General features: G+C 35.8%; 1 protein-coding gene across 9 annotated transcripts in view; it reads left to right on the top strand.

Moving 5' to 3' along the window:
- The window catches only part of TRPS1 (transcriptional repressor GATA binding 1), a 239,276-nt gene that overhangs the window by 69,345 nt on the left and 142,873 nt on the right, over positions 1 to 27,058 (top strand). For all 9 annotated transcript variants that reach the window (XM_033126396.1, XM_033126392.1, XM_033126400.1 and 6 more), the window contains one exon: positions 6,896 to 7,499. In XM_033126396.1, the coding sequence (XP_032982287.1) occupies positions 6,896 to 7,499 (604 nt within the window). The remainder of the gene's footprint in view (positions 1 to 6,895; positions 7,500 to 27,058) is intronic.

Raw genomic sequence — 27,058 nt, 5'->3', positions numbered from 1 at the left:
TTGCACTAAAATATTATTTGTTTATTATCTGACATTGAAATTTAACTGGGCGTCCTCTGTTTTATCTGGCAATCTTATGCTAGGGAGACCTACAAAATGACATCTAGTATGAGGAGAGTGTTTGCTATCAAGTTGGCAGGAGAGTGTAGAATTTACGTTAATACAAAGCATATATTTGTAATGTCCTTTAAATTAGTTTGGCTTAATGTAACCAGAAGTTCTAGGAGTTTGTAAATAATTGAATTTATTCAGAGGACCACTCAAAATATACTATCTGCAAAATATCTATGTACCCCTTAATATTTCTCTGCCACCTTATGGCTCTGCCTATTAAATCCAATATCCTGGACTCTCCCAGAGCTGGAGTGGTTTGTCGGGGTTCAGAGCTAATCAACCCAAAATGTGCTTCTATGATATGTGGATTGTTTTGAGTTAAGAACAACTTTAGCTATAGGCTTAGGAGAAACTTCTGCCCCTCCCTTGACTACCTGGAAGAACTTGAATTAAGGGCCTTGCCCATAATGGGGAGAACAAACTGCTGAAGTGTCTGCTCTTATCATCCTGCAATGACCCTTTGAAGCTCCCAAGTCACCTTACCTTATCTCTAGCTCAGAATGTCTTACATACTCACGTTTCTTTTCTGTCTCTGAACCTCTCCTGCATGTGTGGTCTCTGACTCTCTCATGTATGCAGGATACCCATACATATGTGTGAATTAAATTTCGTTATTTTTCTCTTCCTGATCTGTCTCATGTCTATTTGATTAGGCCAGCCAAAAGAACCTTGAGGGTAGAGGAAAGTTTCTCCTCCCCCACAGGTATGTTCTTTTGGTTATTAAGCAGATATTTACTAATTGACTGGATATTCTGCATGGTGTTGGAGAGGTACAGAGATGCATGAGCTTTGATCTTGATCTTAAGGCAATTATAATATAACTGCAAAGTAAGATTTACACAGGGTTTTGATAAAAGACAATGTGGAAAAAATCCTCAGAGGAACACAGAGTTTCAGAGTAGCACAGAGGAATGCTAGGTTTACTCTTGGGTTGAATCATTTGGGATGTGTTTATGGATCAGAAGGTGGTTAAGGTGGATCTTGAGAAATTGAGGGAAATTCCCTGAACCTTTTTTAGATTTTCATATTAATGCTAATAAAATGGAACATCCTTAACAGTTTAGAGGAGAATCCAAACTAATAATTTCACGATGACTAAACTTCTATTCTTGAGAAATGTTTCTTATACTAGGGTTTGAAATCATCTATTTTTATTCTTTGGGGACATGGCATTATGTTGAAGGTCTTCTCAGTTAGAATTGAGAGTAACATACATCCTAGAATATGCCCAAATCTTTCAGGCATTAAATCCTGAATACGCCAGTTACATTGCATCAAGTACCAAACAACAGACATGAAAGAGTAACCCTGGACAAGAGTTAAGATACTGTTTTGTGCCCCCCAGATTATTTTATGTGAATTGACTTCTCTGTGCTTCAGGTTTTTGTGCTGTGAGGTAGCACTGGAAATACGTACTCTTTGTGATTGTTGTGGGATAATATCTATAAGTAGCCTGGCACTGAAGAATATTAAAAATGAGCCCCAAACAATGAGATGAAAAAGATGAAGTACTGTTTGGGGATTATTCTTGACAATGTCATGTTTATAGTTTTAAAGCTGTTTAGTGTTGACTCTCAGAGGAGAGTAATATTGTATGTGCTTTCAGAGAAAAAGAAATTGCTCATCATAAAGAATTCATTTGGGAATGTTCTATCAAGTGCTGAGTATGTATACTGAGAGTTCATTCCAGACTACTACCCATCTTGACGTTATTTCTGACTATGGCTTCATGATTCTTGCTACTTAAGGTGTAGTCTGGGGACCAATCACATCAGCATTGTCTGGGAGCTTGTAAGAAATACAGAATTTTGGGTCCCACCTTAGATTTCCAGAATCAGCATCTGAAGTTCAACAAGATTCCCAGGTGATTCCTATTCATGTTAGAATTTGAGAAGCACCGCTCTAGATATTAGTATAGATTTATATTAGTTACTATAGTTTCTATTGCTCCAAGCTTTTGAAAGTGGAGTAGTGTTGTCTTTTAAATATATTTTCTGTCATGTAAGACTGCTATTATAGGGAGAAAGAACTCCTTCAGGTCTTGCGCGTACTAAGTTGCAAATTACCTTTTCCATTTCATGTAGTGTTCAATGGCCTGAAAGATTGAGCAGTTTAGCAGTTTACTGCGTAATTGGTAAGCTCTGCTCTCTTTTCATTAATAGTAGTCATATCCCAGAATCTTAAGATTCTGAATAACATAATAAGGAAATTATGTGTTTTATTCAAGTCATGGGGGTTGGCGGATGTCTTATGAGTGTGTTCCTTGAGTTGGTATCTACTACTATAGCTACTGGTCCCTGAATTGGTTATCACCTGAGGACCTTGTTACAAATTCAGATTCTCCGGTTATGCCCAGGCAGTGCTGATTAAGTCATGCCACAGAGAGACCCTGGAATATGTATTGCTAAGAAACTCCTTCAGTTGCAGTGCTGTACATAGCTTGTTTTGCAAAGCATTGCTTGAGTCGGTCTCTTTCCTACCAGTTAGAAGACCTTTTCCATCCCTTATGTTTTCATTTTACATTACCTACGTTTTGATTTTTCATATCGTCTGTGCTTGCATTTAACTTAGTATGCAGTTAAAAATTCAGGCAGCAGAGGACAGAAAAAATAGAACATTGATCTGGGAGATAGAAGGCCTATATTTTTGACCTGATACAGACTCAACGGACAAGTCATGGTTTCTTCATTTCACTCTCTGTAAAATAGGCTTTGTACTTCAGGGGAATGTGAGATCATGTATATGTGAGTGCTTTGAACTCTTCAAAAGAAAAGGTCTGTGAGTTGGGTTTGTTATGACCACCTTATTTTAATATCCTTCCTGTTAAAATGTGTTTTCCTTTTCAACGTAAAACCTCGTTCTCACTGAAAACTTACCTCTGCAGTTGCTGTTTCCTTTTTGCTTTGCACCCAGTCCCCACCGTGCCTTGCATTTTGACGGTTCTCCAGCATCTGTATCATGGAAGGTTTTCCCTATATTGGTTGGATCAAGGGCTCCTCTGTGGGGCACATCAAAGCAGCTCTTGCTGAGACCTGTAAAGAGTCAGGGAGTTGTTCACTAGGACAGGAACTTGAAACTAGAGAACCTGGAAGCCCAGACACCGTGTTTCAGAGTATAACACTTTGTGATGAATTCATTGTCTGGACAACGGCCCAGGGCCTTGTGTGTTTAGGAGGAAGTACCAATAAATAATGGGCAAGGCTTGGGTGCATTTATTTTTATTTGGTGAATGAGGGGAGTGGCTCAGGACCTTTCTAGATTGCACAATAAGTAAATATCGGAGGCACATAATCTGGATTAGTTACCTATATTACTAGATATATTATGGCTCTAAACCATCTTAATGAACACACTCACAAGACATCCCCACCTTAAAATACTAAAGGTAATGAATGCCCTTTCTATCTTTGTTACTGAGAACCTTAACATTCTGGGTGTTACTGCTCTTAATGAAAAAGAGTCAAGCTTCACAATTAAGCAGTAAACTGCTAAACTGCTCAATCTTTCAGGCCATTGAACATGACGAGGTGAAGCAGAAAAGCCACAGAATATATTCTACCTGGCCATGTCTTAAAGCAAGGGATCTTCTAGGAAATTAACTTGGTTTTAAAAATTATGTCTGTCATAGTTAAGGTACATGGGGGGTGGAAAATCATGATACCAAAACACCAGTTTGTAAGTTTAAACTCCTTTGCACAGAAAGTACGGAATTCACATTCACACTGTAGAGAGGGGTTTCATTTAATTTTTGGATTCATACTGGTGTTAAAAAACAAAATTCAGCCCAGTAAATGTGAAGATCTAATTGTCTTTAATTAAGCAATTCATCCATCAGGCAACAACCCATCTAGGGATTAGAAGGACCTCCAAGGGGTTGTACAAATGCAAGGTTTTTATAGGAGGAAGGGTGGAGCAATTGGTTAACCCTTACTTGCTTATTTATTTACTATGAGTGTTATTTACTTAATATGCACAAGAACCCTATGTTGAGTCATTATTATTTTCATTTTTCAGATGAGGAAATTGAGGCAGGTTCAGTAAAATACTCAAAGTCACATATATTGTAAAATACAGAGCTAAGATTGAAAAAGCAGGCTTTCTGGTTCTAGAGTTTTCACTCTTTCAGTGGAGCAACTTACTTTTCCCATAAGAACAGTGAGCCTGCTGTCTTAAAATAATTTTGTCCTGTGGTGCTCTAGAATCTTGTAATTTCTTTTTTACGTTGCTACTTTCTCCTTCTTGTTGCCCTAATAATAATATACCATCTTCATTTCATGAATTCTTTGGAAATTTTGATAGAAGTACCAGTGGCGATTTATAGTCTTGATTTATAGGCAGAGATCCCATCACAGTTTCCAAGCAGAGATCCCACACTATGTCAGGGAAACTGTAAGCTCACGGGCACAGTGGGCAGTGAACTCATTGGAACTGTCAGGGAGTAAAGGTCCATCAGAACTTGCCAATATGCTTCCTGAGTTTATTTCTAATTTTCATGACTCAATAGCTTATGTGGTATGTCATCAGGAGGGTATTTCATAGGTATGTATTGAACTTTCAACTAATCTGAGAAATCCACTTGTGTCAGCATGATTGAACTTCGTCAACCTAGCAATATTTTGTTATCATTTTGAGTTTAGGAGTTTATCTCCCATTGCATCAGACTCGAATATAGTTTTGGTAAGAACATACTTTGGATGAGGTTCCCAGAGGTGGTACATCCTAGATTTTAGGTTTTGTCTATTGTCCCTGGTGGGCTTAATGTTTTTGAACATTGGTGGCAAGATTCTTACTCTGGGTGATAGACATCCTTTCCTTAAAAGGTAGGCTTCTTTCACTTGAAAAAATTAGTTTTAGTGTTCTAGTAATATTTTTATGGTCAATTCATCATCAAAAAAATCAGTTTTACTTATTATTTGTTGTATTTCCTTTTGTTTTATGTTTATTACTTAAATAATGAAGAAAAGTAGGAGAAAAGATGAAAAACACTATTCTCGAAAAAGTTACATGTCCGTATTTATCCAACCAATATAAGTTCTTAATGATAAGAAGATAATTGTGATAACATTAAGTACTCTCCACAAATATTGGTTGAGATTTTGTTACATGTCATAATAATTTTGAATTTTGCTTCCACAAACAGGAACATTGGTTTGGATTTTCAGCCATCGGCCGGGTCTCATAAGGGAATGAAGTTATTCAATAAACTATTACAGTCCCAAAGGGATTCACATATACATTTAACCATGCTACTCCTCTGCTTATAATTTTGCAAATGCTTCCCTTAACCTTTGAAGATATCCACCTCCTTACCATGGTCTACAAAGCTCTAGATGACCCTTCCAGCTTGTTGATGGATATTTTATTTATTCCTCTGAAGTAGCAATGGCCTCTTTTCAGTAGCTCCGACTTGCTAGAATATGCTTCCTTTCCCCTCCTTCTTCCTCCTACAAGAAGAGCTAATTTTCATCCTTTGGTTTTATATATCTCCCCCAGAAAGACCTTCCTAACTACCTTACGCAGTCCTTTCACCCATTACCATCTTATCCATTTAATTCACAACACATATCACGGTTGGTACTTACATAGTTTAGTCTTGACGTGAAATTGTCATTCTCAACTAGACTCTATAAACACCAGACGCACAAGGCCTCTGTGCCTTTTATTCAAAAATAGGTATCCAGTACCTGGCAAAGCAATATTGTGATGATTATCTGCAAATATATATGGCACTGGCTTTAAGTAATAACTCCTAAATTTATTTCATTACTTTAAGTTAGTAACTCCTAACATAGTATATCAGTGGAGCAGCACGTGTTCCACATGGTATGTATTTAGAGAGCCATAAAAGGCTTTTAAAGCAAGTATGTCTCATTCCAAATCATTTGTGTACCTTTCTGGTATGCCTTTCAGGACACAGTGCTCTCTGTTCTTTGTTAATCAAACATTTGCCCTATTTTAACAGTTACTGTTCTGTCTTTAACAGCAGAAGATTCTATGAAAGTCAACAATCAGATCTTGTTCTCTGCCTTTTAAAAGAAAACACTTACACATAAACACAGATTCCTACACACTTTTTTAATGCATTTACCTGTATGCCTCCTCATGCTTCTTGACACCTAACAGACACTCAATTTGTTGAAGATTCGTACGTTCTTACAGATAGAATTTGTTTAGAAAACCTTGAGCTTCTAATACATCTCACTAGATTACGTAGATCAGTCAACCATTTTTCTTTGACTAATTGGATTGAATTTTATGATAGAGAACATTGTGATCATCAGGTGAAATATATTTTAATATACATAAAAGCTGCACCAAGCACTTCAGCATCAGAAATGTATGTATGTTTATAGTGAAAAACACTCAATTCAGTTTAAATAAACAGTGAAAAGGTGATGAAAAAAAGGGTGAAAAACATATAAATATCTACTTAAGTAATCCAGAATCAGTGATTATCCAGTTAGGGTGAAGTGAACAGATCAGGTCATTCAATAATAAACCAACAAGTTTGAAATGTGAATTGGCTGGAGGGTGTGCACCTAAGTGTGTATGAGTGTGTGTATACCTGTTATCACTAATATAACAAAAGGGAATGCCACGTTCTTTGCATAGAACGAACGGAAAATGCCAGTTACTAACATTGCAGTTTCTGGATGTTGGGAATATTGTATTTCGTTCTACCTATGACATTGGGTGAGATAACATTCAGATGCTTAAAGAGAAGTCTTTTAAAAGCCCTTCAGAATGCTCGATTTCCCATGACTGTTTTCTTCTTCTCCAGGAGAGCACACAGCTGCTACAAATGCCGTCAGTGTAGTTTCACAGCTGCCGATACTCAGTCACTACTGGAACACTTCAACACTGTTCACTGCCAGGAACAGGACATCACTACAGCCAATGGCGAAGAGGACGGTCAGGCCATATCCACCATCAAGGAGGAGCCCAAAATTGACCTCAAGGTCTACAGTCTGCTCAACCCAGACTCTAAAATGGGAGAGCCAGTTTCCGAGAGTGTGGTGAAGAGGGAGAAGCTAGACGATAAGGACGGGCTAAAAGAAAAAGTTTGGACCGAGAGTTCAAGTGATGACCTTCGCAACATGACTTGGAGAGGGGCCGACATCCTGCGGGGCAGTCCATCCTACACTCCAGCGAGCCTGGGGCTTCTGACGCCTGTGTCCGGCGCCCAAGAGCAGACAAAGACTCTAAGGGATAGCCCCAACGTAGAAGCGGCCCACCTGGCGCGCCCCATGTATGGCTTGGCTGTGGAGACCAAGGCGTACCTGCAGGGGGTGCCAGCCGCGGGAGAGAAGACGGGCGCCCTCACCCAGCAGTATGCTTCCTCCGCGGAAAACAAGTCCAAGGACGAATCCCAGTCCCTGTTACGGGTAGGAAGGTTTATTTTTTAAATAATTCCTATATCTTAAAGGGAAAACGGGGGACACACACAGTCTCTACATTTAGTATCATGTCTTTCTTACCAAGGGAACCGAGATGATTTGTTTCAGAGTGGGGATTTATACTTCTAAGGACGAAGTGGCAGAAAGGGGCTCGTGTGTGTGTGTGTGTGTGTGTGTGTGTGTGTGTGTGTGTGTCCTGTACGCATACTTGATACGACAGTGGGCAGTCACTTGTTTGTCACTGCTCTTAGTTCAGATTGAATGTTGGTTAGGCCTTCCTGGTGACTTGACAAAGCAATGAGGCCACACTTGGAAGAGGGAGGCTCACAGTCCCAGAAGGACGCACACCTGTTACATTAAAATAACTTCATGGCTTTTAAATTTTAAGGTGGTGCGACCCACTGCATGATGAATAGGGAAATTAGCAGAGATTTAAATCACTAAGGATGCAAAGCCCTTGTTGAGATGCTAATACAGAAATGTAGTGGGATTTTTTTTTTTTTTTGCTTTTTTTAAAACTCACAGGGTAATTATGTACAACTGGCAAAGCTTTGTTGTCATTGAGTTGCCAAGAAGGGAAAAATGAGATAGACTTCAGTGTGAATGGTGTGAAGGGCATCTGAAGAGAATAGTGCATTTTATATTATTGGGCTCTTTTAGGAAGAAAGACATAGTCCCATGTGGAAAAACAAAACCAAACCTCGACATAAGATAAGGTCCTTGCTCACTCTCTCCCTGCTGTGTAGATTCAGCAATTGTCAAGAAATCTTTTAGACTTTGAAACTCATGAGCTCTCAATAAATGATGCTTGTTTTTTGCCTAAGGCATCACCGCTTCAACATTTCACCTTGATTCTTTAGAAAGTTTTGAGCTTCTGGATGATTTCGAAGCTTTGTTCACGCATCTATGGTAGGATCAGAAACCAGCTAACCATAACAAAAGAGCCAGTTAGGAAATAAAGTTCAGGCAGCCGGATGCTTTGACCTGCATCAGTGAGAACCAGACTATTGGTTCTCTCTGGATGTAGTCTGTGGAGAAAAATTGCTCTTTCCAACGTCTGGTTGGCTACTCTGCTCTCATTTCCTGCTGATGCTCTGAAGCCTATCTGTGCTTCTCAGGTATTCTGCAGTGGAGTTAGGAAACACCCCTGAGACGTGCACTGTTAATTATAAAAGCTGTTACCTTTTCTGGCTGCACTCATGCCCTGGAGCTAAGAGAAGGGCTTCAATGCAGAGGAGGTGATGCCCCCTGTACCTTGAGAAAAAGTATCCTGCCGTGCCGGGGAAGTAGTATAAGTAACTTTGGAAAGAAGAGAAATAGTTCCTGTGTCCTTCAGGAGGGTGTTCAAATCAGAGAACTTCTTTCAGATAAATATATAGGGAGCTGCATTTTTATAATTGTAAATGCTGGTTATTTTTGGCGTGTCGGGACTCTTCTGGTCTCAAGGGGATCTTATGGTTTCTGGTTATAAGTCAGGAATGACATGTCCTAAGTTTTTAAATTTAAATTTTCATATTGCATCGTGAGTGCATGGTGTAAATGGGTGACTTACATCTATCCCTAGAGCTCCCCACTCTTTCCCCCCCCACTTAAAATTGTTTTCATCTGGGACACCTTCATTGGAAACTAAATTGTTTGACTCTTTTGGACTGTTTCTGGAATATTACTTTTTCTGCCACCATTTATATGCACTAAGACTTTGGAGTGACAAATAATATATTAGGCAGTGAAGTCTAAAACCTGAGCATGATAGTTACATTCTTCAGTTAAGCTGAGGATGATAATACTTTTCGAAAAATTTGGTTTTTTCAATTCCTCCACTTCCTTAATTCCCTGACTTCAAGTTTCTGTTGCATCATTTCAACTGTCTTTTCAGTTCCTCCACATTAGCTGCTGAAGTAGTAAATCTTCATCAGAAGACTATTTAACCATGTTCTACAAAGAATAATAAAATTCCAAACCATATGATTTGTGATCCTTGGACATCATCCTTGGACATCATCTACTAAATTCTGAGAGCTGACAATATTTTAAAAATATATGCATATTTGTGTGTGTGTGTGTGTGTGTGTGTGTGTGTACAGAGGGTGCCACAAAAATGTATACAGATTTTAAGAAAGGAAAAAAAAAACTGTATTAAAATTGTAATACTCAATATATACCAATATCAAAAAATCAATACAAGTCATGTGTATACATTTTTTGACACCCCCTGTGTGTGTGTGTGTGTGTGTGGAGAAAGAGAGAGAGAGAGAGAGAGAGAGAGAGAGAGAGAGAGAGAGAGAGAGAGAGAGAGAGAGTCTTAAATCATTTTCTGTGTTTTTAGTAAAATTTGAATCTGTAAAATTTACGTTTTCATTGTATTTGAATAATGCTTTTGGAAATCACCAGTTTTATTGGATATTTGGAAAAGAAAGCATAGCTAATTTAATTTATTGGGAAACATTTAATGCATTAATCAAATTTTAAAATCGTAATGTACACATATCTTAGCTGATCAGCTCTTTAAGACACCTAAGAGAATTAAGAAGGAGAGCCTATTCTGATTGGGAATTTGCCAAGAATTTTACTCTGGTGCTAGAAATTAGTATTACTAAGTTATCATAGCAAATACAAACTTCTCAGTTTACTCCTCTGCCATCAGTGAGGGAAAACCCAGTAGAATATCACCATCATATTTACGAAAGGCAAAACAGTGTACTTTAATTTTGTAATTATAGAGGTTGACATAGTAGTGGTGTCCTGTAAAAATTTATAAATACACAATTTAAATATGCAAATGTAATTTACATGTTTTGAATAAAAATGCAGTGGTCTGTATAAATATATAAATATAGAATATCATATTGAATTTTGAGTGGGAATAGTAGACTAGAACTTGAAATGACCTTCCTGTTTGGCAAGTTTATTTAGAAGCAATTTAAGAAATGGAAAATAGGTTTTAAAAGTAATTTTTAATTAAATAGTGCACGCAATATAGAATTAATAGAATATACATATTTGTAAATACATTTGTACATATAGTTTTTAATACTAACAGTAAAAAAGTTGACTATTATCTATAATTACTTTAGAATGTGATATCAAGAGTTAATATGGAAAATTTTCCAGCAGAAAATATTAATTTAAAATTAACACTGCTGGTAAATAATGGAAACATTTTTAAAGAGTAGGCTGAATAGTTGGAGTCATGTAACAAAGAATATAATTATGTTTTCAGAATATTGGTCTGTTTGATACATGTTTCTAAACTGGTTTTAGTTATGAAATTTTGCTGTACTCAAAGTAAGGAAGGAAATATCAGAATCACAGAGAAGAGCTAAAGTTTCAAAATATTCTGGGTTGTTTTGTTTTTTTGTCTTTGCATAAATCAATGTTTGACTTTTAGTTTTGTGTTTAGTAACAGATTACTTATGTATATTTTCATTTAGTGAATGTCTTCATACTTTTTCCTTGTTACTAGTATGGAATTGATCTCCTTATAAAAAATTTAAATTGTGTATGTGATCTGTGTTGACCATTGTGCTTTGAGTGGCAGAGGACACATTAGCATATGCATTATCTCGTGATTTACTTTATGAAAATTAGGTTTTTGCTGTGTATCAATTACTCAATGGTTTTATAAAATTGTGGGGTTTTTTCTTTGTGAGTAGGAAGAGATATTTAAAAAGCCTTTTGACTCTGCTAGAAATAGTCCACGTTTATATGCAAACTTTAATTGTTACTCTTTTAAAACTTCTAGAATAGATCTTTTAAAACATGAATAAGGTCCTGGAAATGTTTTTAAAATGCAGTGGTTTTATTTCAACTTAAAAATTGGCTCTGTGAAGAGGTTAACATATTTAATATTGCCTGTGCTAAAAGCAAAACTTATATTGGTTTTATATATTCCTATAGATGTCTCTTTCTCATTTTAACCTAAACAGTGTAGTATAGTGAGAACTCAGTACGGTTGTGTGACTTATTTCTGACCAGTCTCTTCTATAATGTATTAGGTTGGTGCAAAAGTAATTGCGGTTTAAAAGGTTAAAAATAATTGCAAAAACCGCAATTACTTTTGCACCAACCTAATATATTCCGACAAAATTATTGCTTTATTTATTTACTAGATATACTCTTGTGCAGATGCAACTGTGTTCATCTTATTATTTCCAGATAAGAAATTCTAGATTTCCTTCTTGTAATTGACTTTTTAGATTGAGTTTTATCACGGAAAACTTTCTTTTAACTGATAACCACACTGATAGGAACAAAACATCTGTCATTATATTTCACAAAGATTTTGGCAGTATCAAATGCATTTTTTTTGTTTGTTAACGAATCGCAGAAGTATAATTAAGATTAGTTGGTAAATCTGTCGTTTATGGTGGCGTATGGCAAATCAGCATTGTCATTTGTCAGAGCAGAATTGTAGGCTCTGATTCTTCCACAGGTTCAAACACCATAGTTATCAGCCCACTTTCTTCATGTATCTAGGTGAAAAATCTTTTTGAGACTGATTTTAGTTCCAGTGTACATTTATTTAGGAAATGTGTCCGTTTTAAGGTGCACTCTTTCAACTGCTTGGTTTTGGCAGAGATGTTTAGCCATTGGCTGTGGGAGTCGAGTGCCAAGTTGAACCATTGACTATCAAAGGAAGGGCCTCCAAGAATCTCCGTTCATCTCTCTCTCAGAGGGGATCGTATGCCTGCTGTCCTCACAGGAGTGCTGTGCAGCTTAGTTAATTAATGTTTGTCAGGCCATTTGAGATCGTCAGATGCAGGGTTCTAGATAAGTGCAAAGTAGTATGATGATTTGTTCGTTTTGTAAATGTGATACCAAGACAGTACAAAGCAGATGTTATTTCCTCTTTCTTCAGAGGCGTTAAATTTATAGTTTAAAGATTGTTGATACCGGACAGTCTATTGAGATGCAAAAATGTTCTTTTGGGGACAGTCCATTGGCAGCCAAACAGACGTTCAAACAAGCGACAGTGTTGAATGCCTTTACAACCACTGACAGAAGATCGCAGGAACTTTTTTTAACTAAAGATGGTCTCAACTGAAAAAGCTGATATTTATTGTTTTGCTTCATGTTTAATGACACTAAAAGCAGCCTTTTAGTTATCATAGAGGTGGTCTTGACTTATTATCATGTTTATGTACGTAACTGTTTTCCTGACCCCATTTGAATTTTTTGTATATGTATATGTCAAATACCAAAGAGAACAAACTATACCAGGATATATGGGAAGCATACATCTTCCTAATCATTGCTTACGAAACAGTAGTTTTTAGGTCATTTTGATAAACATTTCTCTTCAGGTAGCCGTTCATATTTGATTTGTTCAAGAATAAAGCATTAAAAACCATTTACTATACCCAGAGTGTAACAATCCTTGTATATCTCTGTGCTTCTGCCCTACATAGAAATATTTCTGTTGTCACCTATTAGAAAAGGGTATGGTTTAATTCAAATATATTATAGATTTACTCTAAAAATACAATCCGTTCATTGAAACAATTATATGTAATAATGAACTGGACCATTTTAATTGTTTTTATCAAATAAAATCTTGCTAGCTTATTTTCTTTCTTTTTCTTTATTGGTTATTCATTTTTTATATTGGCATACCATTTTTGAAAGTAGATCACAACTAAAACCAATTTGATACCTGCCTGTTTGCTTTCATTGGTTTGACTAATAGGATTTCCTGTTATTCTAATTTCTTTTTTATAAGTCAGCTCCATTGGCCCCAGTATTTCTAAAAAGCACTTTTTTTTTTCTTTTTTGTAACCGAGGCCTTTTGTGAAGTCTGGCATAGTTCTGCTGGCCCAGGTTTCCAAGGCAGGGGAAGCAGATGTATCTTTGAGTGAATTGGGCTGTAAGTGTGTAGTCACTGTGAAATGGTATCCTTCAGCACAGTATCTGTTAATTATTTCCTGTATAACTATCTTTTGCTTGGCTTCCTTTTTTCACAGACTGTGTAAGTCGGGAGATAACAGGGCCTCGAAAGCAACCCATTGTTGAGCAGTCTTAGATGTTGGAAGTGAAGAGTGTATAGAAGGTGGTCCAAGTTTCAGGAGGATAGATACAGAATGATTCAAAAGTGTGTCAGCCATGAGCTACACAGCCTTGATGTGAATCTAGTATTTTTCTGGCAAAGGCCAGTCTGATGGATGGATTGAACAGAACTGTTAATTACCTAAAATGCCAAGGAAATTTGTTAACTTGGATTTTTGTGTATTTTGTTATTTGTTCCTACCAAAAAAGTAAAGGCTCTTTCCATTGCCATATTCTTTTATTCTCTCTTCCCTTTGACTCTGTTAGAGAAATTCCATTAAGTGTTTACAGATGAGGACACTGATGATTAGGATGGTCTACCAGTTAACTCAAGGAAGCGTGGCAGTCAGGATATTGCTGGACTTAGTTGGGTTATTTGTTCAAGGAGATGCAGATAGTTTCTGTGAAGTTTGAAGAACTTGCTTTCTTCATTTCGGAGAAGCATTCCCATTTTATAGATGTTTATAATTAGATTTAATTTACAAATAAAATAGAATCTGGAATATGACGTTATTTGGGGAGAAAAAAATCCATAATACTTTATCTTATGGCATATTTTCTTATGTTGTTACCAGCGATTAAGAATAAGGCAAAAGAGTCTTTTGTTTTTGTAAGTACAGGACATTTGTAATGTGATAGATTGAGTATTTGGTATCATTATTCATGTCAGAATGATCAAATAGCTCACACACGTAATTTCACATGTTAACTTGCCTCTTACAAAATATAGTTTCTCAGTTTAGGAGATTTAATTTTGGCATATCAATTACGAATGGGATGAACCATTTCATACCCTGGAAATTTACCTACCTGTAACATCATGACTAATCAGAAAAAGCTAAGATATATTTTTAAAAGGCAAAATGCACTTACAATTTTATTAACATTTTTAAGAAAGATGAGTAGAGATTACAAGTCAAACTTTTAGGAGAATTTGGATACCAATTGAAAGATTTTTAAAAACAGATTTTGATAAAAAATGAGTGTGTGTGAAGAAAATGGTAAGAAATGGTAAATGTGATTTGTTGAACTGCATTTGCTCATGGTGTTACATTTTGTTTACAATTTGGGATTCAAGACTTACACTAAATCATGAAAAAAAAAAGTCTTGGTAGACTAATGTCCCATAAAATAGTCTGTTCTCAGTGAGTTAACTTGCTGAGTTTAACTGCTCATGAACCGGACAGGTTACGAATGCTTGTGCTATGCAGCCCAGTGCTGCATTAGTAGCTGTCCAGTTTCAATTCTCGAGGAGGAAGACAAAACCTGGCAAAATACTTTAGAAGGTTACATTCCGATGCATGAAAGCATTCAAAAATAAAGTATTTGCTTAAAATAGATGGCTATTCGTAATTGATTGCCAAGTACAATTAATTGCCAAACATTTCAGTTTCTAGGATTTAAAGTTGACTGCCTTTCCATTACCTTCTTACTCAGTGAACTCCTTTCATCCTCACTAAAAACCCTTGAGGGTTGAAGCTGTTATTATCTCTTTTATTTAGATGAGGAAACTGAGGCAGAGAGATGCATGAACTTATCTAAAGTCACACTGTTTATGATGGCAGAGATACAATTTTAACACTGACCATTTGACTCCAGAATCCGTTGACCCTCAGTGATTTGTTAATAATCACTTGCTTGGATGGCTTTCTACAATTTCAGAATAATTTGTTGTATCGAAACATAAACTTTTTATGTGTTTTATGTACAAAACAGAAAAATCTTTTTTTGAAAAGTATGCGAGTGATACATACTCATTGAAAAAGAAGTTGGGGATATAGAACACTGTAAAGCTCATAAATTCCAACCCACCAATACTTTTCTATTCATATTTTGATGTCTCATTTATTCTTTGTGTGTATGCAAATATATGTCTTATTCAAGTATAGGATCATGTGCCTCCCTCTTATCATCTCATTTCATTTAACAATAAATTGTGGACATCTTTTCCCATTAACTAATATAACCCACAATGTTTGTTTGCCTCCCCATTATACCATGAAATATCTATATCATAATATGGTTAACCCATCCCCTATTGATGAACAATTAGGCGACTTCCAGTTCTTGGTTGTAAAGGAACTTGGATGAACCTCCTTTTATTATTTTATTGGGTTTTATTGTTTTATCATTTCCTTAGGATAATTTCTCATACGGTAATTTCAGTTATTTCAATGAGAAAATTCATGACTGATAACACATGGCGTTCTGTGTCCAAGTCACTGTCATCTACGAGGGCCATTTTTAAGACACAAAATAAATTGGCTCATAAATAATGCTGGAAGAATAATATCCTAGAAATGTTTAGTTAAGGATTAACTGTGAAACTGTAAGCTGGCTTATTTAATGATGAATGCAGATAATGAAAGAAAAAGCGAATGATAATTTTTAAGAGCTATTTCTAATCATGTAGGTGGAATATAACAAAGGCCCAGTCGCCTGGTATATAGGATGATGTGCTTCCCTAACATTGCGTGTGCACCATAGTCTATCTTGTAGAGAAATTTATTTTCAAGCAAGACCCATTTTCCTAAGTAGAGTTGAGCCATGTGTCTTAAGTGAAAGCAATCAGCTTAGCTAAGTTGGCCCTTTTTAGGGTGGACATTTCCCTTTTTCCTTGTTTTTATTTTGCCTCCATGGACGATGTCTTGCTAACTTTCACAATTTCTCAACCCAGTTTTAAAGTTTTTACCTTTCTTGGATGTGTGTTGGATCTGGCGGGTAATGGTGTAGGCATTGAAGGAGAAGAATCAAAAAGGAACTTTTTTAAAAATATGAAATGTAAGGATCTTTATTTTAATTTGTTGCTGAAATACTTATCTTGATTCCATTAAAAAGTATTTTCCTTTCGTAGGAGTTTTGAATGTCAGAATACTCTCTATTATAATAAAGTATTAAAAGGACAGGGAAAGCATACGTCCTCAATTAGTATGGACTTTGTGTTTGTTATATGCCAGCAATATACTGTCTCAGGCTATTCTTAACCAATTAATAACATTGATGAAAACATGTACAACGTCCTTTATATATGCAAGTTTTAAGTCAGGCTTTTATATATGGGAATCTAGAAACTTTCAAAGGTAACATTTGAGAGAGCTATTCACTTTACTTAGAAATAATTATTCACTTTAAAAACAAGAACTCAGTATGAAACTTAAAATTTCTTTCCAGCTACATACATTTAAAAAATGAAACCACTTTTATTTGCTTTTTAGAAACTTTTTAGAAACACATGTGTTTTGCAAAGCATGGTACAAATGAAGCAATACTGGCCACATTTTAGGAGATATCCGTGTTTGGTTTGTCTAATTCTTAATGTCAGGAATTTACAACCTAAAATTTTTGAAAATCCATCTACTTGTCTGAATTACAGAATTAATTCAAAGAAAACTGAAAGTTTTTAACGTGTGGATTGTCTAGATGGGCATCCGATGGTCTATAAATTAACTAGTCAATTTGCCTCTCAAAACTTTATGCTAAACACAATAAAATTAACATAATTAATATAACATGGTTTTATAAATCAAATCAAAATTCAGAACTTGCCTCAAATTCCCAGGTGATTTAAATATTTCTGAAGACTTCAAAATAGATCCTAATTATTCTTGAGTAGTATGTCTAGCCCTTTGAGGTTCCAGTTAGGTTTGGAAGTGGGTGTGTTCCACCTTTAATAGGCTGTTTCTGGCTGTGATTCAGGCTTGACTGGATTTTATTTTCCAGTAAAATTACACTTCCTGTTTTCTTTTACTCTACCCTTGTGATGTAGTGGAAAGAGTACTGGATTGGAGGAAAGAAAGCTTTATGTTCTAGCCTCAGTTTGTGACTAACTAGCCGTGTGACCCTGGGTGAGTCACTCCATCTTTATGTACTATTTCCTTCTTTGGAAAATTATATCGAGAGAGGTATAGATTTGCTCTCATCTCTTTAAAATTGCAAATTCTAGGGCCAAGTACATTTTCCAGAAAATCTTTAACCTTTGAGATCTGTGACTTAAAGCTACCCGAGGCAACTTGAAAAGAAAAATCTTGTATTTTACACTTTGAGATGCCGGTATCCAAAGAGATATCACACATTTGATACACAGGCTCTTCAATCATACTTCCCTCTAATGGTTGAGAATCCATACATTGTAAACAATGGTCACCATAGTCTCACCTCTGCAATAATTATATTCTTGGAGTTTATCTTACACAAGAAAGCTCCTTCTTTGAAAATAACTTTGTTTCAAAGACTCATGCTGTTAAGGGGCTGCTTATGAAGAATGATAAAGGGAAGTATGCACAATGAGAAATAAAATAACACTGGTGAAAATACGGCATGCTTAAAGTCTGTTTCCTCAGTTTCTTGGCATGGTGTGATGATGCCTGTTTTGTTCACAGTCAGATGTTCAAATCAGAATTTTGGATGCAGAAACTAATTTTAGTAGGTGGAGTGCAAATTTCTTATGAGTCCATGAATAGACTTTAATCCCAGCTGTTTCATTACAATTATAAAAATAAAATTGGCTGTGAATCATTCAAACTCTATTTAATGGATGTTAATAATTCACTTTCATCCCACTGAATCTTAAAACTATAAACCTATCTGAGATTCTTTATGTTCCTTCAGAGTTCATATCTCATTATTCATATGTGAAGTATTTGTAGAATGGGTGGTCATGCTGAAAATGATCATATTTCCACCCGTTCCTGTGGATTTCAAGAAAGGAGGTGGCCTCTAGGCTGAGGCTAGGGATGAAATGGAGAAAGAAATTGGGAGGAAACTACACAAAGAGAAAAGGATGTCAAATTAGTATTTCTTGGCATTTTCTTTCTCATTAAAATATATGTCTATTGTAGACATTTTTAAAAAATGTAAATAAGCGAAAAGAAAAAAATGACTAAACATTTTAATGTATCCTTTTTTAGACACACATACACACACACTCACACATACACATACAAACATAGATTTGTATGTTTATGATTAGCCTTCAATTTCACTTTATGATAAATTGTAAACATTGTCTCATATTAGTGTACATTCTGCTTTATCATTGTTATCCATTGGCTTCATAGTATTTCATTGCATGTTGTGGTAGTTGTATTAGAAAAGATGTTTATTGATTCTTTGTTGTTGGTCATTTAAGTTACTTCCGATTTTTGCTATTACAAAAAGTGCTGCATTGAATGTCCTTGTAGCTCAATAATCGTATCTTGCTTGCTCTTTTAAGTTGTTAGAATTGGTTTCCCTATAACCAGGTTTCTCTATGGGATTACTTAGTAGTGGAGTTTATTGGCAAGTACAGGTCACTTTACCAGGCTATGTGCATATACTCTTGCGAAATAGGAAAACTGTCATTTCTGGACTTTCATTAGTTAGAATTGCCTCACAGTGGTAGCTAAGAAATAGCAACCCTACCATTTTCTTTAAACATTTTTATAGGGGGAAAAAAGGTAATATGATGATTTGAATGAAGTGCATTTCTGAAGCACCAACAAAGAATCACTTAGGTATCTATTTCACTTTGAATGTCCAGGTGACTAAGGAATCTTTTAACTTTAAAAGTGAAATAGCTATTTAAATAATATAATGTCTTGAAATGAGTCTTGCAAGGTAAATATATTTTTAATATATAAAGGGATTTAGCCATCTCCAAAAAGATTCTTACTGTTAATATGTTTTGGTAATCACATAAAGTTGATGCCAACAACTACTCAGTGAAGTATTTGGCACACAAACTCTATTTTGAAATATTTGAATTTGCTCAGGGTCATTTGCATAGATGATTGTAAGGTAAGAATGAAAATCAGATGTTAAAAAGAAGTGTAGAAAACCATCCTAAATCCATTTTCATTTTTTTTCTAAGCATCTTACTGCTACATGCAAAGTTTTTTTATAGGACTAGAGACTAGTTGTATTTACAGTTTATGAAATTTCAACAAAATACCCTTTTGTTGGGGGGGGTGGTTGAATGCATATTTGATTGTTTAAATTTAAATGCATTAATACTCATCTAAGTTCAGGATTTATTTTTAAAGAACCAACATGAACTAAACCAAACTAATCTAGACTCAGACTTAAACAGAAATCCAAAGTAAAATATAACTTTGTAGAGTCATTCCCTGTAAAATGTAACTTTGTAGAATCAGAGCAGTATACTTGGTCTCTAACTTTCTTGTTGTCCAATAAATAATTTAGCACCTACATTGTTTCAGGAACCATGAAAAACCCTATAATTGGTATGCGTGAGAGTAAATCAAGGTTCTTGCCCTCAACTAATACACAATCATGCATAGGTTTTAAGCCAGGTAGAAAGACAGCTACAAGACAAACAAGACTTCCATAAAAGGGACAAGGAAAGAGGAGAGCTTTGGGTGTTTAAAGAAGAATAGATCACATTCAATTTAGTGACTGAAGGTAGTTGTCAATAAGGGTTTTCTGAGTTGGTTTAAAAAAAAAAAGAAGACTAGACTTTCAGCAGGTGAATATGACTGCCTGGGGGGCAAGTGTCATGCAGGGTAGCAGGTGGGGTCTCCTGTCCCGCTCCCCACATAAGAACGCAGGATAGGGTGAGGCCAAAAAGGAACACCCACGGAGCCATAGATATGGGAGTCATACCACTATATTCTTTCTAGCGGCTGGGTTGGAGACACAGGAAGCAGGAGCCACACGATCCGCAACCTGCCTTCCACTTCTCTCTGCCAACCAACCTCACTTGCTAGCTGCAATCCGTTGTGCTAACTGCCATCCGCGCTTGCTAGCTCAGCCACTATCTTCTTGCTAGCCCCCGTTTTTGCTGCTAGCATAGCCACGGCAGGTATATTAGTGGCCAGTGGCTCACTGGTTACAGCTGACGGCCAACTAGCCACAGCTGATAGCCATCCAATCACAGCTGATGGCCATTTAGTACCTGAGCCAGCATCTTTCCACGTGAGTCTGAGAGCCTGGAAACTGCACGCCTGGCTCTGTCCCCACAGCAAAGCTATGTAGAGAGCATGATGCGAGGTTAACTTCCAGCATTTTTAGGATATGGATAATAGAAAAGCTTGATCGAAAGGTGTGTGCAGTGTAGTTTGGGGCGCTAAGACTTGACATAAAGGTTAGGATAGTTTCCTTACATGAGTACGTATTTGAAACTTTGTATTTCAGAAGGAACTAGGGAACCGTGGCAGGATTTAGAGCCAAGGACATGTTGCTCAAACCTTTAATAAGGTTAATACTGCATTTTACATAGGATGGCTTGAATGGAGGTAGGTAGGTGGACCGAGCTGGGATGAGGGGGCTTGATTAGTATGTTAATCGCTTAGGTTATGAGTGATAAAGTCTACACTAGCATAGTGAAAATGAGAAATGATTTCCGTAGATACGCTAAATGGAGAACCTTCACGAGTAGGCAAAGTTTGCATGAGAAGGCAGGTTATGATGAATGAGGCTTTGAGTTTGGATAACTGGAAGAGGAGACTAGTAACAGCTAACATTTAATAATCACTAATTGTGAGCCAGGCTCTGCTCTTCATTTGTAGTAACTCATTTGATCTTTACAACAACCCCATGACATCTTTAACTCCATTTTGCAGAGGAAGTAGAGCCTCAGAGATGTTAAGTCACTTGCCAAAAATCACCCAGCTAGTAAGTGACTGGGTCAAGCTAGATCAGTGTAGTCTGGCTTCAAAGACCACATTCTTGACTATATTGCTTTTTGATGAATAGTAGGCCATTAGCAGAATTCGAGAGTGAGCTGTTTTGTGAGTGTAATAATGAAGCTAGTCTTACAGCTCCCAAGTTTGCAAGGCATTCGGTTGGAAATACCTAAGTGACAGTGGGAAATGACATCTCTCATAGGGAATAGAGGAGTTGGAATGACTTCTAAGTTAATTGACATTAATAATTGACTCTAAATCGAAAGTGTAGTTTGTATAAAATATTCTAGGAGCATGGGTATGGACACCAATTCGTTTACATCATTTGCAAACCAGAAGGGGAAGTAACGTTTAGAAAAATGATTATTGTATGAGAAAAGAAGTGTCAAGTGCCATGGAGTGAAACAAACAAAATGCAGGATTTTATTTTATTTTATTTACATTATTTTTAGAGGAGGAGATGACCCTTTCTTTATTCAGCCATCAAGGAAGGCTTCCTGAAAGAGGTTTCTTATCAGCTGGTTTTTGAAAAGGGTTGGGGTTTGATAAATGGGGATGGATGAGGCAGGAAATTACTGGGGTGTGAGAACAAACAAAACAGAACTTTGGTGTTTGGAAAGCTGGAGGAGCTGTCAAAGTACTCCAGTCTAAAGAAATTCCAAGTAGAAGGTGAGCTTTGTTACTCCAGCTTAAAAAAAAAAAGAAAAAAAAAAAATAGCGAAGTGGGTGAGAGAGCCCCCTCTAGGGTGAAACTTACTATTTTGACATTTAAGAGATCAAATTTTAAGATCCTTTGTGTATGGCAAAATCTTTTAATTGATAGGGTTCAGAAATTCACAGAAACATGCATGCCTGAAGGGTCTTATTATTTCTCCACTAAACCCAAAGGAAAGCATAGGTTTTAGAGTTGGGTATTAAATCAAAGTCTGAAATAAGAATTTAATAATTTCTTTAATTAGTGTAAATAAGCTCTAGAAAGTTATTTTAACATACAAATATGCTTTATGTAAATATGTGTGTAGTATATATATGTAAATCACTCTTATTCCAGTATAAATTTGAAATAATTCTATGTAGAGCCGTTCCACAATACAATAAAATATAAATGAAAAATATTTTGAATACCCATTTAAAAATGTATGCCATATGTATTATGCTAATTTGATTGATTCATTATATGTAAGGACTATTGTAGTTTTATATATTGGTGTTCTGATTTATTCACTAATCATTTCTCTTAGGTTTAATCTATTGACTCATTTTCATGTCCTATTTAATGTCTTATTTTGCCAAGGAGAAGAAAGAGAAATCCTCGCCTGCGATATGTCACCTGTTGTTGAATGGCTAAAACTGTTACATATCTTAATACTGCATTACATTAAGTCATTTTAAAAGCATTGCTTTCTCTTTTGTTTAAAATTCCTACAGTCCCTGGGATATTGGTAGGGGGTTAATGGAAGTCTTGATTAAAATCTTCTAAGCTTCAAGGCTTTCAGTTCTTGTAAACAATTTGGATCTGAGAGATAGGTTTATGTCTTTTTACTGGTCTATTGACTGATTTAATGTTAAGAAAAATCATGTTTTGTTCTTTGGTTTTGTCGTAATCAGTACAAATTAAAATGCATTTTAAAAAATCAACCACAGCCCCATTGTGTGATGGTCACAGAATTTCTGCCAGTTCTTTGAAAAATTCTGTGACGATACAGCACAATCATTTAAAAGTAATGGAGCTGTCTTCCATGTACGGATTTTCCATTATTTGAAATGAGCTTTTTCAATTTTATATGTAGGCTACTTTTAAGTCGTTCTTTCCAAACTTGCAGGAAGACCACGAACTCTAATCATGACATAATCAATCTCACTTGATTCATAATAGCTAACCAAACTATAGGTGGATAAAAGCTCTGAAATAGGTGACAGTTGAGGTTTACATTGGGACTTACAAGCTTGGGTTCATTTGTTATCCATCTGTGGCCAGCCCAAATTGGACCTACCTTTCTAAGACTAGACACAACGACTGCACAATACTCGGGTTCAGTCAAAAGTCTTAGTTCTGTTTTTAATGAACCAGATGAGTTTCAAACATGGCAGTTCGTCTTGCATGGGAGTGAGTTTCTAGTCCTTATCATTTTAATGTATGTATTTCACTGCAATGTTGGGATTTTGTGGTTTTCCTCAGGCCTAAAATTGAGATCCATTGGAGAGAGAGAGAGAGAGAGAGAGAGACAGAGAGAGAGAGACAGAGAGAGACAGAGAGTGTGTGTGTGTCTGTCTGAGGTGTTCCTCTGAAAGCAAGGGGTATTTATAGAAGTTTGGGATACAATAGAGCAAAAATAGAAGAGAAACAGCAAATACCAGATCTTATATCCATTTGTGAATTTTTCTCCCTTAAAAGATTGTGAGCTCCTGAGAGAGAAAGACTGCAATTTTTATATTTCTGTTTTTCCTCGGTCCTGGCATACTGAGAATCTTTTGGGGGGTCTACAATCAGTATATGTTTTAGTGAATAGAGTTCTTTAAAGTATATGCACATTTTTAAAAATTGGAAAACCACATTTGAATTTCTTCATGAGACTACAGCACTGCTTGTATCATTTTTCTACTATTAATTAAGTTTATAATTACAAACTGATTCATATTTGAATACTCATTTTAGGACTGAAAGAGTAGATAAGTTATTCCTTACATGCAATTTCTTTACAATAACCACTAGAGTATGATATTATTTGGTGAGTTGCTTACTCTGGGAAAAAAAATCAATTATACCAATTTGGGGTTCACAGAAAAATAAAAAACATATTTGAGCTTTACTGGACCATTTTTAAATTTGAGTATTTTCTGAGTTATCTGGTGAAGCAGAGATTTCTCAGGGTTGACAGAAGGTTTTGATACAGGAATCTAGAGAAGCAATCTGCCAAGGTGTTTCTAGGCTTAAAAGAGCTCCAGTAAAACCTGAAAGGTTTATCTTATTCTTTTTAATCATGAATCCAAAATTTATTTTCTTGATGTAAATTCTTTTATAAAAAGTATTTAACTCTGTATTTCATTTTGGTTGAAGTAATCCTCTGCACAGCTAATTCGGTAGTTTATAGAGCATGATGCTAAGAATGTTGAATCTCAAATGTGGGAAGAAAGTTTCACCAGACTTCTTTACTGCTCTCTTCTAAAGAAGGGAAACCTTTTAGAACATTGAGTCCTGAGCTCAAGATAAGAAGCAATGTGCAGTGGAACTGTTTATCCTAATAATTTTATGATCAAGTCAGGGAATCCAAGGCTTTCAGCCTAGAAAGTGTGATATGAAGAAGAGAAAGATACTTACAGATTTTATTCCTTGAACTTCAGCATCCGACTTCCTAGAGACAAACCCAAAAAGGAGAGTGTGAAAACTTTAGGGAACTCAGGAATGCATATGTTGTTTGTTCTACAAAGCCAACCTCATCATCTTAATCTCCTTGCCTAGAAGAGATGAATAAAAGTAGGAGTTGTATCTGTGGAATTGAAATCTATAAAGGCAGGGAGCTTTGCTCTTCAAATGGAGTTCTGTTTGTTTTCTTGACCCTTTAGGAAAATAGTGGAGGGAGAAGAGAGAGAACGGGTACAGATGTATGCAAAAGAAAGCTGGTGAATTATTCTGTTCTTCTTAGCCTTGATGTTGAATTGTGTCTACAGTCTACAGTATCCCTTTGGTACCAGATTCATTGCCTTTCAGGATTGGAATTCATGCAGAGAGCAAAGATTCATGAAGAAATAATCAAAGTCAGGAAACTCTTTTGCTGTAGTCTTGTTTTATACAGTCACTTATTTTTGTCTGGGTGGTTTATGGAAACATAATTCCTTCAGTCATGTAAACATGATGTAGTGAAAGTAATTTGTAGGAAATGAAACTCCACTTTAACTTTTTTTTTCATTCGAAGGCTGATCTGATTAGCTCTAAAATATTTGTTCATCTTTTTATTCAGTATTTGAACTATGCCTATGGAAGACATATGGATTTAAATAGTAGTTGGCTTACCATCTGCTGATAAGGGAAAGTGAGATGCTAAATCAAAGTGGCAAGAAAGTCTATTTCAGTAGAAGCTATTTCAATCTGAAATACCGTAGCAATCTTACACAAATAGTATTTTAATTGGGATTATATTGATGTGTGTTAGTAAAAGGAGTGTATTTTCTGGTATGGCTCAACTCATAATCATTAAATTTATATCAGTTTAGAGATGTGAGGTTGTATGATTTTTTTTATTCCATTAATTACAGACTTTTTTTTCTAAAGTAGTCATTTGTGGGTAAACCTCTCTGATGTATGTTTTTAGAGCAATGGTGCATTTTATATTTCATGCCAGAAATTAGAACATAAAAACATCAACATTTTAAATAAATAAACTAGAAATAAAAAAAACAATTTAATATTTTTGTTATAAGTTACATTTGAATATCTGATTTAACTTTGGAGATATTAGGAAGAAGACAAAGAATACCCATTTTTATGAATGATAAAATGCTGATATAGAATGCTGAACAGTATATAATTATGCCGTATATACATTTCAGGTTAAAATTTTAAGAATGTAGAATAATCCAGGTATTAAGAATGATACAAGATACAGTAACCTGAATCACATATATATATAGATATGTGTGTGTGTGTGTGTGTGTGTGTGTGTGTGTGTGTGTATTATATGTACATTTACACCAGGTTTTTTTTTCTAATTAATTGATCATTCTTTCATGAAATGTGTTTGGTACACCCCTTTGATTGGGGTAATAGAAAAGATCAGTGACACCTGGTTTCCGCCTTCTGGGAAGAAGTAAGTAAAGGGTACTCCTAGGTGTGTGGAATTATGTCAGTGACCTTCATAAGAATCATGTCAATTAATCCTCTGAACAACACTGTGATACTGAACATTTGCACTCCATTTTAGTGAATGCACTAAGGTATAGAGAAGTTCAGTAAGTTACCCCCAAATAACACAGCTAGTAAAAGTTTAAAGATTACATAGCAAGTCCCCGTTGTGCCTTGGGTTCTGTGCTAAGCCCTAAGAAGTACAAGATGAATAAGACAAAGTCTCTGCCCTTAAACAGAGTCTGTGAGCTGACTGAAACACAACAGAATGATTTTTAATGCAAAGTAGACAGTACCGCGACCGAGAAGCAGTGCTGAGTGCAGGCAGCTATCTTGGCCTGGGAGGTCCACAAAAACTTACCAGGATATGGTGTCTGGAATGCATTTGGTTTGATGAATAAAGATGCAATGAGAGATCCAGGCCAAGAAATCACACAGCATGAGCAAAGTACGGGAGTCGTGAACCAGTGTGTAAATAGTTTATCAAGCATGGTACCGTGCAATCCAGTAGTAACTAGCCACATGTGGTTGTTGAACCTTGAAATGCTGCTAGTCTGAATTGAAATGTGCCGTAGGTGTAAAATGCACAGTTGGGTTTCTAAGACTTGGTATGAAAAAAATAATGTTTAACTATCACATTAACAATTTTATATTAATGACATTTTGAAATGACAATATTTTGGATATATTGGGTTGAATTAGATATACTTAATTTTACTTAGATTCAGTGAATTTAACTCACTGATTTAACAAATTAGGGATGGTTTGATGTTTTGGAAACTTTAAAATTTCCACATATGATTGCTTATTTTCATATGGTTTTGTTGGCACGTTTGGATTATTGAAATGACAGATTTTTCATGGATTGGCCGTGTTAAAGGCATAAACCTCATCAATTTATTTCCATGAGAAACTAGAGAGGTCCTGAAATCATACACACAATCCATCATTTCTTAGAACTATTTTTTTTAATTTGGAAACTTTGCCTTCATTTCATTTTCTTCAGGTAGGTTTACGATGTTTAAAATATGTAAGACTACCCT

This window comes from Rhinolophus ferrumequinum, chromosome 14 (assembly GCF_004115265.2).
Source record: "Rhinolophus ferrumequinum isolate MPI-CBG mRhiFer1 chromosome 14, mRhiFer1_v1.p, whole genome shotgun sequence".
NCBI lineage: Eukaryota > Metazoa > Chordata > Mammalia > Chiroptera > Rhinolophidae > Rhinolophus > Rhinolophus ferrumequinum.
The sequence above is the reverse complement of the archived record's forward strand: the minus strand, read 5'-3'. Positions and strand labels throughout refer to the sequence as shown.